Genomic DNA, 11,412 nt, shown 5'->3' on the forward strand with positions numbered 1-11,412 from the left:
GGGTTAACTCCAATGGTAGAGTTACTGGTACTTTGCCCTTCTGGTGGAACGAACAGTGGTCGAAGATTCGAAGGGGGTGATTTGGTGGTGTTTTGTTTTTGTTTTGGTTTTTGTAAAGGTGGGTAATTAATAACTCTATATCAACGCAGAAAAGTGGGTGGTAGAGGATCAAACACAAAAAAAACATTCTAAAAGGCATAAATAAATCAAGAGTAAACGAGGGGAGGACGTGGCAGTCTGATTTATCATCGTCACAAAAGAACAATTAAGATAAGAATGAAAAGTATAGTAACAATGTTTAATCAAAAAGGAAGAAAGAAAATGGGCTCAGACCTTCTGACGTCTCGTTTACGACAACTGTGCATACACGTGCCTGAGGTGTGTATGCGGATATGTAAAATGAAGTAGCAGCAGTAGCAGGAAATGATGCGATGGAGGATACTTTTATTGCCCTTGTCAAGGGGGAGGCGGTGGGTGAGATCGATGATGTTCAAAGAAAAATAGTAGATATTAACGGGAATAAGATGGAAAGACGACAGGGATCCGAGGAACCTAGCGAGGAGAAAATGGGATAGGGTCGGACGACGATCTGGGTTTAATAAGGGAATTTAATATCACCAACACATTCGTGGGGAGAAGCTTCTTCGTGGTTGATTGAGGATCGGTGGACAGCGCGGGGTTTTGATTTCTTTAGTACTGGAATAGCTAGTGGTGAAACTAATAGGGTCTTGTTGGTAGAAAACAAACCACTAGTCACGGCTTGCTCCAGTCAGAAGCCTTAAAAGAAGGTAATCCATGGAGTGTAGCCGATCAGAGGGTTAAAAAAAATAAGAAATTATGGGCAAGTTGAATAGCACACAAACCAATAAAAGAAATACGGTCAGTGGACTTACTTACGACGGGGCTGTCATAGGACGATGCGGGAATGGAATTTGTGGGTGGGGAGGGAAAACGAGAGAAGGGCAGGAAAAAGAAAAGGAAAATGAAATGACCTGCACATGAAGTAGAAACTAATGAAATTCGGCCCTGGTTCAAATGTCAATAATGAGAATCTGCAGCCGATGGGTGATAAAAAAAATAGACTAAGAATTAGAACAAGTAGCTATAGTATATAATTTTGTAAAAAAAAAATCTAAGATCTCGTAATTAATAAAATTAAAAAACTGAGCGTGATATACCAAGAAGAGAGAACTCAACTTACTGATAACCACCAGTCTAATAGGGTTAATCAAGAGAGTAATGATCAATGATCATGAATGGAGGTGAGGTGGTGGACGTCAGTTAGCGTAGCAAATGCAGCGGAACAACCGGTTAAGTGGTTGGTTTGAACTTGTATGGATCCTCAAATGACGATCCATCCAGAAGCTACTTTGTTTTATCTTTTTATTTATTTTTATTATTACTAGTATACATACAGAGTATATATATTTTTTACTTTCTTCCTTTCCCTCCCCTCGGTGTCTCTGCCTCTTTCAGGACCCTGATATTACTGAACTTTCCCTCGTCTATCTATTAGTCGATTACCCTACCTATCCATCAGTATGAGGTCTGTCCTTCGTACAGACGATCAAACTACCTTACTGCCGTCTTGTCAGGAAGAACCCCGATACTACTGGCACTGACAATATGCCGCTGCTCCATGATTGGACGGAGAAACACTAGTTACGGTGACTTCCAGACTTACCCGACATCACCGGTGATATTTCGCAGAAGTGGATCATGAACTTGATACCAACGTGCGGTTCTTCGACTATTGGCATTTTCCCCCATGGTTATAACTCAAGAAGGTGCCCAAACCAAGTGAGATAGCAAATAGTTTCATACGCTTTCTTCTGTTGGATATAGTGGTATGAAACAATAGCCAGAATTCGGAACGACCATCCGGTCACATTCGATCCAATGCAAATGCCGAACGGTGTTTGTTCGACTGGGGGGCTGTGAGATCTTCGGTGATAGTGGTGGTAGTAGTGCGTCTCCAGGACAGTCTTGCTCAAAATCCCTTCTTTTTTTATTTTTTATTTTTAATTTTAGTTTCCTTTTCTGCTTTTGAATTCCTCGTTCCTTGGTCTTGTCGACCTGCGTCTCAACATCTCCACGGGATTAAGCCGAGGGCTCAGATCGCAACTGTCTGTGCAGAACTCAACCATAGAAACTCAGTCGGACAACATGTAATCCCCGTATTCGATAGACACAAAGAAGGGACATAACGAGGACTCACCCGATCTGAATGCAACGTCCTCGATCTCCATGCAGTGGAAAGCGGCCACATGTCCCGGCATGGATGACAAACGCTGGGTGGAGCGACACTAAGCGGAAACTAACGCCGCTGTTGAGAACTTGAGATTCGCTCTAACAAGCTCACTAGTTCAGCGCCATACACCGTCCTGCCTTCGGAAGAGGAGTACGAACTGGGTCTTTGCTAACTCCGACTAGTATTAGAGACGACGACCCAAGGGGGGGTTACACTTCAGCAATCGATTCTAATCTAAAATCCTTTCGTCGGTCCCTGTTACTTGCCGTCTTGCATGCAGCATACGAGTGCGGAGTAAGTGATCCTTGCTCACTGGCTAAAGATTCCGGGTAACTTTGCGTGTCCCGCTTTAGGAGAAAATAATGGGTTATCTTAACCAGCCTGATGGGGGCTCTTTCCAGTGGGCGCATCCCTATTCCAGTGTCTCATTCACGGTTGTATTCGATGATCGATCCAGGATTCCAGACCCATTCCCAGCGTCAAGTTAATGTTGAGCTACTCTATAAGGCCTCCAATGATCGTATTACGTTGTCAGTGCCTCAAAGAAGCAACGTTACGATGATCACGCTAGGATCGTGATTATGCGGATAGACATCCTCAATCACCTATAGATTGTACCCTACCACCCTATAAGCTGCGGCGCTATAACTCAAATATTATGAGCCACCGGGTAAGATACCTAAGTGAGATCAGACCACCACCGCGAGCAATCCTGGTCAGTGGAATGAACCGCCTGACGCCCGCTGGCCCATCCGGCCGGCACACCCATGCCCTCGGCTACCAGCTTCTCCAACCCGTCAGGTTGGAGCGAAAATTCGCTCTTTTTTTGTTTTGTTTTTTGTTTTTTTTTTTTGTTTTTTTTTTTACCATTCTCCTCTTCTCTTCTGTATGCGTCTAGGGTTTGCCAATCCTCATGCTCAACTTCGCACCGTCCAGGATGATTTTCGATCCAACTAGAAGCAGGCTTGCATATGCTACCTCGGCTGTCGCTCCGAAGCCATTGCCCTTCTGGACGGATTTGTGATTTGGTATTCGTCCGTGAGCTTCTTATACTCACTACCTAGGTACCTTAGGTACCTACCCTGGGTCGCTTGCTAGCGGTTGCCTCTCTGTCTCTCTCAGTCTCTCCCTTTTGGTTACATCCCGCCCCGTTGCACATACTCCTCGGGTACCTGAATGCCGGGATGATTTCTGTTTTACAACTGTCCAGCCCAATCAACTACCCACAGAGAGATATCCATCGGACTGGAGCTCGGAGTTCCGGCTGTCAATCCCAATCCCAGTGTGCTGGAATACCGCTTTTCCTTCTCCCCACCTAGTCAATATACACAGACAAACAGTTTGAAACACGGCCAACAGAAAATCAAATACAACCTAGGCAAATGCACGAACGACACCCACAGCAAGAAAGTCACCCCTGTACTTAGAGACTGGATGTGATCACAGTCGCAATCATATTCCAACCATCTACGGTTTAGATCAAGGAGGCTTACTGGATGTCGCCACGTCTATATGGTTCATTTTTCGTGACCTATGGGTAACTGGCCAAGATGAGCAGCTCAACATCCATAATCCAGGTACTTAAATCAAGAGAGTTAAGGTCCAAAGTGGGTGGATGCAAACCCCGGAGATTCCTCGGTGCCTTAACCGTCCAGACAAGGATGAAGATTCGGTATAACTAGTGCTATTATGATGTGACCGATTACAGGCCAAGGATCCTTCCAATGGTAGGTACCTGACATTGACGCCTATCAGAACCTACTCTGACACTGAGTCGGTACCTAAACGACACGTAAGTAACATACCTCATCACCAAACGTTAAGTGATAGCTTCCGTCCAATAGCACCACTATCGCACACACAGGGACCCCATTGACTACTAGCTTCTAGTAGCTGATGGACTCCAGGAAGCAAACAAACTCCAGGTCTACCGAGCATGTATCATGTATATCCACATCATAAGCTAACGTTATCGTCACCATGCCTGTATCCACTAATCAAAAAAAACCCCCCCAACCCAAGTTGTTCTAAGCGCCTCGGGAACGAACAATGAAAAGCATAGAGAAAAGAAGGTAAAAAAAAAGGGAAAAACAAGAAGGCCCACGGGACTTCTCCGTTCCCCTCCTAACACGATAGCCCAACCTTCAGTGGGGCAAACTAGTATTATTCGATGGCAGGCGGCCAATTTGTTGAAAGTACTCCAGTAACCAGGTTCTGTTCCCTCTTGGCAAGGCGAGGGAGAAAAAAGAAAACAATGAAATTAACGAACGCACACACGCATATTTTACTATCAACTCCACTCGGCCGCAGTGCTCTATAATTGTATGAATTATTACTACCTGCACTCCTATGTTGCGACAATGGTGGACATGATCCTTCCAGTTTAGCAATAATTATCATAAGAGAGAGAGAAGCAGATGTTTTGCCCTCCCATCACACCATTTACATCCAATAATTGTTCCCACTTCTGCCGGTTGATCGCCTATTTTTATATTAGATCGTTCTGTAGCATCCCTGTCGTTGTGGTTTCTTCGCTGAATCATTGACTGGCCCCATTAGCCATTTAGTTCACGCAAGGCGTTTAGTTAACTATGTCGGTACGACCCGTGTCTCCATTCCACCATATCTAACTTTTGATCAGAGCTGCTGACACCCGGTGGAAATCCGACTTGTCACTAGTTATTATCTTCTCCGATATCAATCTTGATGTGACACCGAGTATACCTCCAGGCTTCGTAAGACAATATCCATTCCTGGATCTGATTCCTGGCCCATGCATAAGGAAACAGAAGAACAAACCGAGCACTACATCTCCATACATCTGCAAAGTCTCTTATCTCCCTGTTTTCCCTTTTTTATTTATTTATTTTATTTTTTTTTACCTCTGCATACACGTACCCAGCATTTCAACCCCAAGCGAAAGGTGGGAATCCGGGTCCCCACAGCGGATGTTGTCTCTGTGGATCCCCCTCTCATTAGGTGGACCATGGGACCGTCAACTGCTTTCCTTACGGTGTTCTGGTCCTATCATTGAACCGCAACGCAGACGCAGCCTGCATAGCTATGGATGATGATAAAGGATTGATGAGCGATGAAACTGGGTCCTCCTGACTTTTGGTCCTTTTAGTGTATGCATCTTGCAGAATTTTTTTTACCCTTTCTTCTTTTGCGTGTCCTTTGGTGCCTGGTTCGCTTGTTTTATTTTCTTTATTTTTTAACTTTCCTTTGGGGTTTCGTTCTATTTTGGCTTTTGCTGGCCTTTGTGTTGGCAAGTGCATGTATGTATGTCTGTATGCTTTGATTGTTGTAGTGTCAACTAGTTTGATGGGGGCGGTTTGTGGATTGGTTCATTCATTCATTCATTCATTGATTGATTGTTTCCTCTTTGTATATCCCTTTTCATTATTAAACTCTGCAGCAAACTAGGATTACGTCTGCTTGTCTACTTCCTTCCACGCCCACGGACTACTACTGCTACTGCTACTGCTACATCACACACCTAATATCCGCCTGCACCTGTAACCCTGGGCCCGTGTCCTGAGCCTTTACTACCCTTCCATCCAGCCCGTAATCGGCGCGCAGTACGTAAACTCGCTGCAGATGGTGCTTCATCGCCAAATCCCGATTGGAAGAGGGGTCCGCCTCTCAACCCGTGGAGCTGAGACGTTTCGTCCATCCTGAACCCTTCCCCGTCATTTAAGGTGGCCCGCCAAAGGGTCCGAAGCGATGCGTTCCACTCCTCGAGGGATCGTAGTCGATCCACGTCACTAGTGCTTTCCACGACAACCGTTCCATTTTCTTGGTCAATTTTGGCGTTCAGCTTCTTGTCTAGGATCAGGAAACTCAAAATGTCCTGGACCTCCGGGATCGAGATTTTAATGTGCTTGGAGATGAAGGCCAGCGTAAACCGCGTGTAGGGTGCGATCAGCTTGAGGACGGCCTTCGTCCGCATGTTTCGGCTGACCTCGTCGATGTTCTCTGCGATGAAAGGATCGGCCAGGACATCTGGATTCTTGCTCAAGACCGCCTCGTACGCGTGGATATCGTCCCGCTGGAAGGCATCGACGAGATCGGTCATGGCCGAGATGCGCGGGTCGCTCTTGTAGGGCTTGGTCTCTTGCGAATAGAACGGGTTGATGTCGGATTTCATCAGCATGGTGGTCAGCACCAGATATTTGAGCACCTGGATACGTTGCATCGAACCCGCCTCGTCGTAGTTCCGGAACGACTCAAAGAAATCGCTCTGCGCCTCTTCCCAGTTTTCCTCGCTCATATGCATCTTCCCTCCACATTCCCGGATAATGCCCATGATCTTAGGATGCGGGACCGCCGACCGCACACGGAGGGCGCGCTGATACAGGGCTTTGAGTCGCTTATTGTTCTTCGTCTCGGCATACATTTGGATTTCCAGTGCGTATAGTTCCAGTAAGTACGTTCCTTTGCTGGGATCATCCGACCCATCTTCCCGCTGGCATGCCCGATGCAACTCCCGCACCTTCTTGCTCAGTTGACCGTACTCCTTGCGTTCTAGCCATAGGCGGGCCAGTTTAATATTGGTCTTCAGCCACAGACGCTCGTTATTTGTGTTCTGGAACGAATGTAGCGTCAACGAATAGAACTCTTCCATACACTGATAAGCCTTGTCGTCGTCCGAGCCCTTCTCGATGTAATCCAACATGTTGTTGATAGACTTTTCGGAATAGTTTCGTGTGACGGCCGACTTGACGTAGGTAAGGAGTTCTCTGTAATGTTCAACCGCCTAGACCAATCAGCAAGACATCCAGACACATGGAGGGCGCTCAAGAAAGACCTACATCGCTGTATCGTCCGAGTTTGAATTCCAATTTTATCGCTTGCTTGAGACCTTTAAAACCCCTTCATATCATCAGCGGCCTGTCCAGCCAGCCCGACAACTGCAAGTTATAGTTACCAATCGCCTTTCTCTTGCTCCAGAGCCGGTACCTCCAGGAACTCATCGATCGCTTCCTCTGGGTTATCTATCTTCATTTGTTTGGCGTTGTAGTATTTATTCTCGATCCCGATGTCACCCGACTCGTCGTCGTCCGCATCTTCGTACTCAAAGTCATAACTAGCAGGAGTTAATCATACGTTCCCACGGCCCCCCGTATCAGGCGGGAGATACGCACTCTTCGTCACCAGAATCTTGCATGAAGTCATCATCGTCAGACATTTTGGGGTAGCTTTGTGAAGCTCTATTTTCGTAGTTTCGGGTATTTCTTGTCTATCGGTAATATGAATTTTAGGTGGAGGCCAGGGGATTTCGTAAGGGTACACGTGAAAGTCGTTCAGTTATTGTTGTTGTTTGAGGTAGATAATAGGCGTCGAAGAGAGAGTGTGAGAGACAAATGGAGCTTGCCGGCAGCCTATCGGAGGCCGGGGTTGTCAACCACCTTCTTTCTTACGTTCCCCGCGCTACCACTGACTTAGTCCAAGGTCGATGGGTCCGACCGTACTTTTCAATCTTTCTTGATCAGGAATTGATCTGGAACTATTTGCAGTGCCTCGTTGCTTTGGTTATCTAGGCCTGATTGATAACCTATAGGCTACTATTCCTGTTTTCGTCTGAACTGGCCAAACATCTACATGAAACAGGAGAGGGTCGATGTCGCACAACATATGTCGATACGTATATGAAAGTAATATATATCCATATCGCTGTATTATATATCACAGACGACAGAGAAGCGTCATCAATTGCCAAAATCTAGAATGGACCGGTGATGTGGATTACAATTCATGTTGCAGTATAGTATGCTATCGAATATTTACAGGCTGGATATTTATATATAGCTGTTGAGATATAACGGGGAAATATGAACAAATGCCGTGTCACTGCCTTAAAATAACTGCAATGTAGAAGGATTGCCCATGATCCATCAGCTAACCTGTGATTTATTCGTCATTGGAAAGTGCTATCATGGTGGTAGGCTATGTTTTCTAAATTTATAACCTCAAGTTAAGACAGTGGAGACGCGGTATCGAGTGAGCTCACCGCAGCTTGATGACGGCATTTGAGAAGTCTAGAAAGTAATTGCGTTAAACGTTGAACCTCTTTGTTTCTATTCTGATATGGGTATGTAAATGCTAGTTGAGTAGCGTAGAACTCATCATTGGAATATATATGCAATGTAGTGAAGCAAATAAAAAATATGGTGTAAAGAAAAGACCAATAAGTAAGACAAAGCCATTATTTAGTTTGAAGCTTGTGCAAGCAGGTACCAGAAGACAAAACCCCATATATGGAGCACATGCGGATATCACAACCACTGAGATCCCACCAACAACAAGATTGCAACATAGTTTGATATCCAGGGTGTGGCATATATTATGAGAACTGAACACTTCGTGAGATTCAGGCACCCCGGCGAGGCGAAATTAGACCTCAGTCCTTGGCAGATGAGGATCGTCTCATTCGCCGACCCTTTCAAGGTCCGATGACATCGTCTGCACGGCCCATGACCGGTGGCTTTGCTTCCCTCACCACCAGTGCCACAAACTCCTCATTTGCTTATCACTGAAGTGCAAAAATTATTCTTTGCCCCATATTTCTCTTATATATTCTAGATATATACGTCTGTCCCGACCCAGACCTAATTGATCGCATCCCTTCCTCCCTTCTCGCTACTCCTCGCGCATACCGTACCAAATTCTTGAATACGATCCTTCCACGATGGGTTTGTGCGGGCGTCAGACGGTTGTCCGTCGGAAGATGGTGCTGCTGTTAGTAAAATCCAGGACTTTCACCACCCGGAGGACAGATTTCTAACCACTGGATTAGAGGTGACGGTGCTTGTGGCAAGACTTCGGCCTTGAACGTGTTCACAAGAGGGTAATAAACTTCTCCCGCCCGTTCTCTTTACGAGGTCCACTAATCCTTGGTGCATAGGTTCTTCCCAACAGTATAGTAAGATACACGCTCTTTCCCATGGTTATGCACTCTGCGATATTGACCTTACTACTCCCCGCCCAGTGAGCCGACTGTTTTTGGTACGTACTTAGCCCCTTCCTAATCGTTTGCGTTGGCTAACCATGATCTCTCTAGAAAACTATGTCCACGGTAATCGCCTTCGCCCCTTCTATGTCCAATTCGTATATTCATGACTCCCTAGATATTTTCGTCGACAATGTACACATGGAATTGTCGCTCTGGGATACCGCTGGCCAGGAGGAATTTGACCGATTGCGTGCGCTATCGTACGAGGATACACATGTGATTATGCTTTGTTTCAGCGTGAGGAACCCTTGCGCCCTAGTATCGGTGGATATCGACTAAATGTTCGAATGCAGGTTGACAGCGCGGATTCGTTCGAGAACGTCGCATCCAAATGGGTCGAGGAGATTACGGAGAACTGCCCCGGTGTTAAGATGGTTCTCACAGCGCTCAAGTGTGACTTGAGAAAGGATGAATTCGAGAATACCAACCCGAACGCTATCACGTACGAGCAAGGTCTAGAGAAGGCGAAGGCGATCGGTGCTGTGAAGTACTTGGGTAAGTAACGTTGATGCCATGCGATCTGGGAGAATGAGTCTTATTAACCATCCAATGACAGAATGCTCTGCCGTTCAGAATCGCGGCATCATGGAGACTTTTTACGAAGCAGCCAAGGTTGCCCTTGAAGTGAAAGTCTCGGGATCGAATGCTTCCAAGGAAGGATGTGTCATCCTGTAAACGGTTCTCCCGTTGCAACTCTTAGCTTCTTTGACGGTTTCTATCATTTGTTCGTATACCCTTTGATTTGTTTCTTATCCGTTGCGCCCTTTGGGACTATCCACGACGAGCTGCAAACGTCCCAAACCGGGCGCAACTGATCTTTATTATGATGTCAGCTCTTCAGCCTATTTGTGTGGCTATTTGCTTTTTTCTCTTCTTTATATATACTTTGCTGCATCCTCTTTCCTAATTATGTACGCTTAATATTCTGGAAAAGACGAACTGACCCAGCTTGGAATGGACTTCGGCAATCACGCTTTACTCAACTGAATCTTTCTACTGCCGGGTATCATGTTTCTGGGTCAATGGCAGAAGACCGGGAGAATCAGCTCTATTTATTACTATTGCTAGACCTGCAGATGTGTACTATCTACCAATTGATGACTCTAATTTTGGATTCCAGCTGCATAGCATAATCTACACAGCTCCGAAGCTATCTATACAAACCCGCCAACCAACCACCTAATCCACCCCAAGCACATCCTCCTCCGTAACCCTATACACCCCCTCAATCTTCTCCCCCTTTGCACCTTCACCACAAGCAAAATCCTGATTTATCCTCTCCACAAACGCACTTACAAACCGCTCCGCAACCTCCCCAATCTCAACCCCAGACACCCCCTGCCCTTCCAAACTCGTCGCCTCCCTCCCCTCCAGCCCACACGCCACAATCTGCTTAAACCACCACATCGGCTCCTCCGTGACATTAAACCCAATCCCATAGCTACTGATATTCCGCCGCAGATGCACCCCGACCGCCGTGACCTTCTTCGGCACTCCCTCCCCGCCCACTGGCGGCACCCACACCCCCGGATCCTCCGTAATCAATCCCCGGATCCCGTACCCGCGCAACACATCCACAACACTATTCTCCAGCACCCGGATATGGCACCTCGGCGTGAGCCCCAGCCGCCGCAGGTCGAGGATCGTGTAGGCTACCATCTGCCCGGGGCCATGGTATGTCGTTTGCCCGCCGCGGAGCGTGGGGTGGTACTCTGCGCCGTTGGCGGAGGTGAGGAGCGAGCGGATCGGCTCGAGCGGCGGCGGTAGCGAGAGCGCTGCTGAGGGGCTTGTGTTGGAGGGTGGGAGGTCGCGGCGGCCTGTTGTGTAGACCGGGTTCGGGGTGAAGGTTATGATGGTTGGGTCCGGGGGGTTTGTGGTCGGCAGGGATTCTTTGGGAGTGAGCTTTTTGTGGGCGAGGAGTCGCGTTGTGAGGGTTTGTTGTAGGTTGGAGACCCGTGTGAAGGACGTTATGTCTGGGATGTGCAGGTGGGCGAGACGCATTTTGGTGAGTTTTTCGGTGGTGTGGTGTGTTTAATTAGGGGCGCATGTTCTGGTTGCGTGCGATTGAGGGCTTTTTGACCGGCTTGGGGTCGTGGTGGTGCTGGATTTGGAGGTTATGGATATTGCTGGTAGGCCTGATTGTATG

General features: G+C 47.0%; 3 protein-coding genes across 3 annotated transcripts; 1 reads left to right on the forward strand and 2 right to left on the reverse strand.

Moving 5' to 3' along the window:
* Positions 1 to 5,750: 5,750 nt before the first annotated feature.
* On the reverse strand, positions 5,751 to 7,575 carry ANOM_006931 (putative COP9 signalosome subunit 2 (CsnB); the record flags this gene model as incomplete). The annotated part of the gene is made up of 4 exons (XM_015552187.1): positions 7,399 to 7,575; positions 7,182 to 7,340; positions 7,066 to 7,126; positions 5,751 to 7,010 (listed from the first exon to the last, which is right to left on the reverse strand). Exons 1-4 carry the CDS (start codon positions 7,440 to 7,442, stop codon positions 5,751 to 5,753), a joined length of 1,524 nt encoding a protein of 507 aa, XP_015405392.1. The 5' UTR covers positions 7,443 to 7,575.
* Positions 7,576 to 8,796: 1,221 nt separating this feature from the next.
* Positions 8,797 to 10,385, forward strand: rho3 (Rho family GTPase RHO3). The gene is made up of 6 exons (XM_015552188.1): positions 8,797 to 8,992; positions 9,051 to 9,101; positions 9,178 to 9,259; positions 9,315 to 9,503; positions 9,560 to 9,761; positions 9,823 to 10,385. The coding sequence occupies exons 1-6, from the start codon at positions 8,943 to 8,945 to the stop codon at positions 9,939 to 9,941; spliced, it is 693 nt and encodes a 230-aa protein (XP_015405395.1). The 5' UTR covers positions 8,797 to 8,942; the 3' UTR covers positions 9,942 to 10,385.
* A 60-nt stretch (positions 10,386 to 10,445) lies between these two features.
* ANOM_006933 (lipoyl(octanoyl) transferase LIP2) lies at positions 10,446 to 11,267 on the reverse strand (the record flags this gene model as incomplete). The annotated part of the gene is made up of 1 exon (XM_015552189.1): positions 10,446 to 11,267. The coding sequence occupies one exon, from the start codon at positions 11,265 to 11,267 to the stop codon at positions 10,446 to 10,448; it is 822 nt and encodes a 273-aa protein (XP_015405394.1).
* Between the last annotated feature and the right edge of the window lie 145 nt (positions 11,268 to 11,412).

Source organism: Aspergillus nomiae (genome assembly GCF_001204775.2).
Source record: "Aspergillus nomiae NRRL 13137 chromosome Unknown contig00206, whole genome shotgun sequence".
Taxonomy (NCBI): Eukaryota; Fungi; Ascomycota; class Eurotiomycetes; order Eurotiales; family Aspergillaceae; genus Aspergillus; species Aspergillus nomiae.

What these genes read in the sequence shown, in the direction of transcription:
- rho3 (XM_015552188.1), top strand. Translation starts at nt 8,943, where the DNA reads ATGGGTTTGTGCGGGCGTCAGACGGTTGTCCGTCGGAAGATGGTGCTG. An exon ending in CGTCGGAAGATGGTGCTGCT is followed by an intron (nt 8,993 to 9,050) that starts GTTAGTAAAATC and finishes CCACTGGATTAG; the next exon opens with AGGTGACGGTGCTTGTGGCA. An exon ending in CGGTGCTGTGAAGTACTTGG is followed by an intron (nt 9,762 to 9,822) that starts GTAAGTAACGTT and finishes ATCCAATGACAG; the next exon opens with AATGCTCTGCCGTTCAGAAT.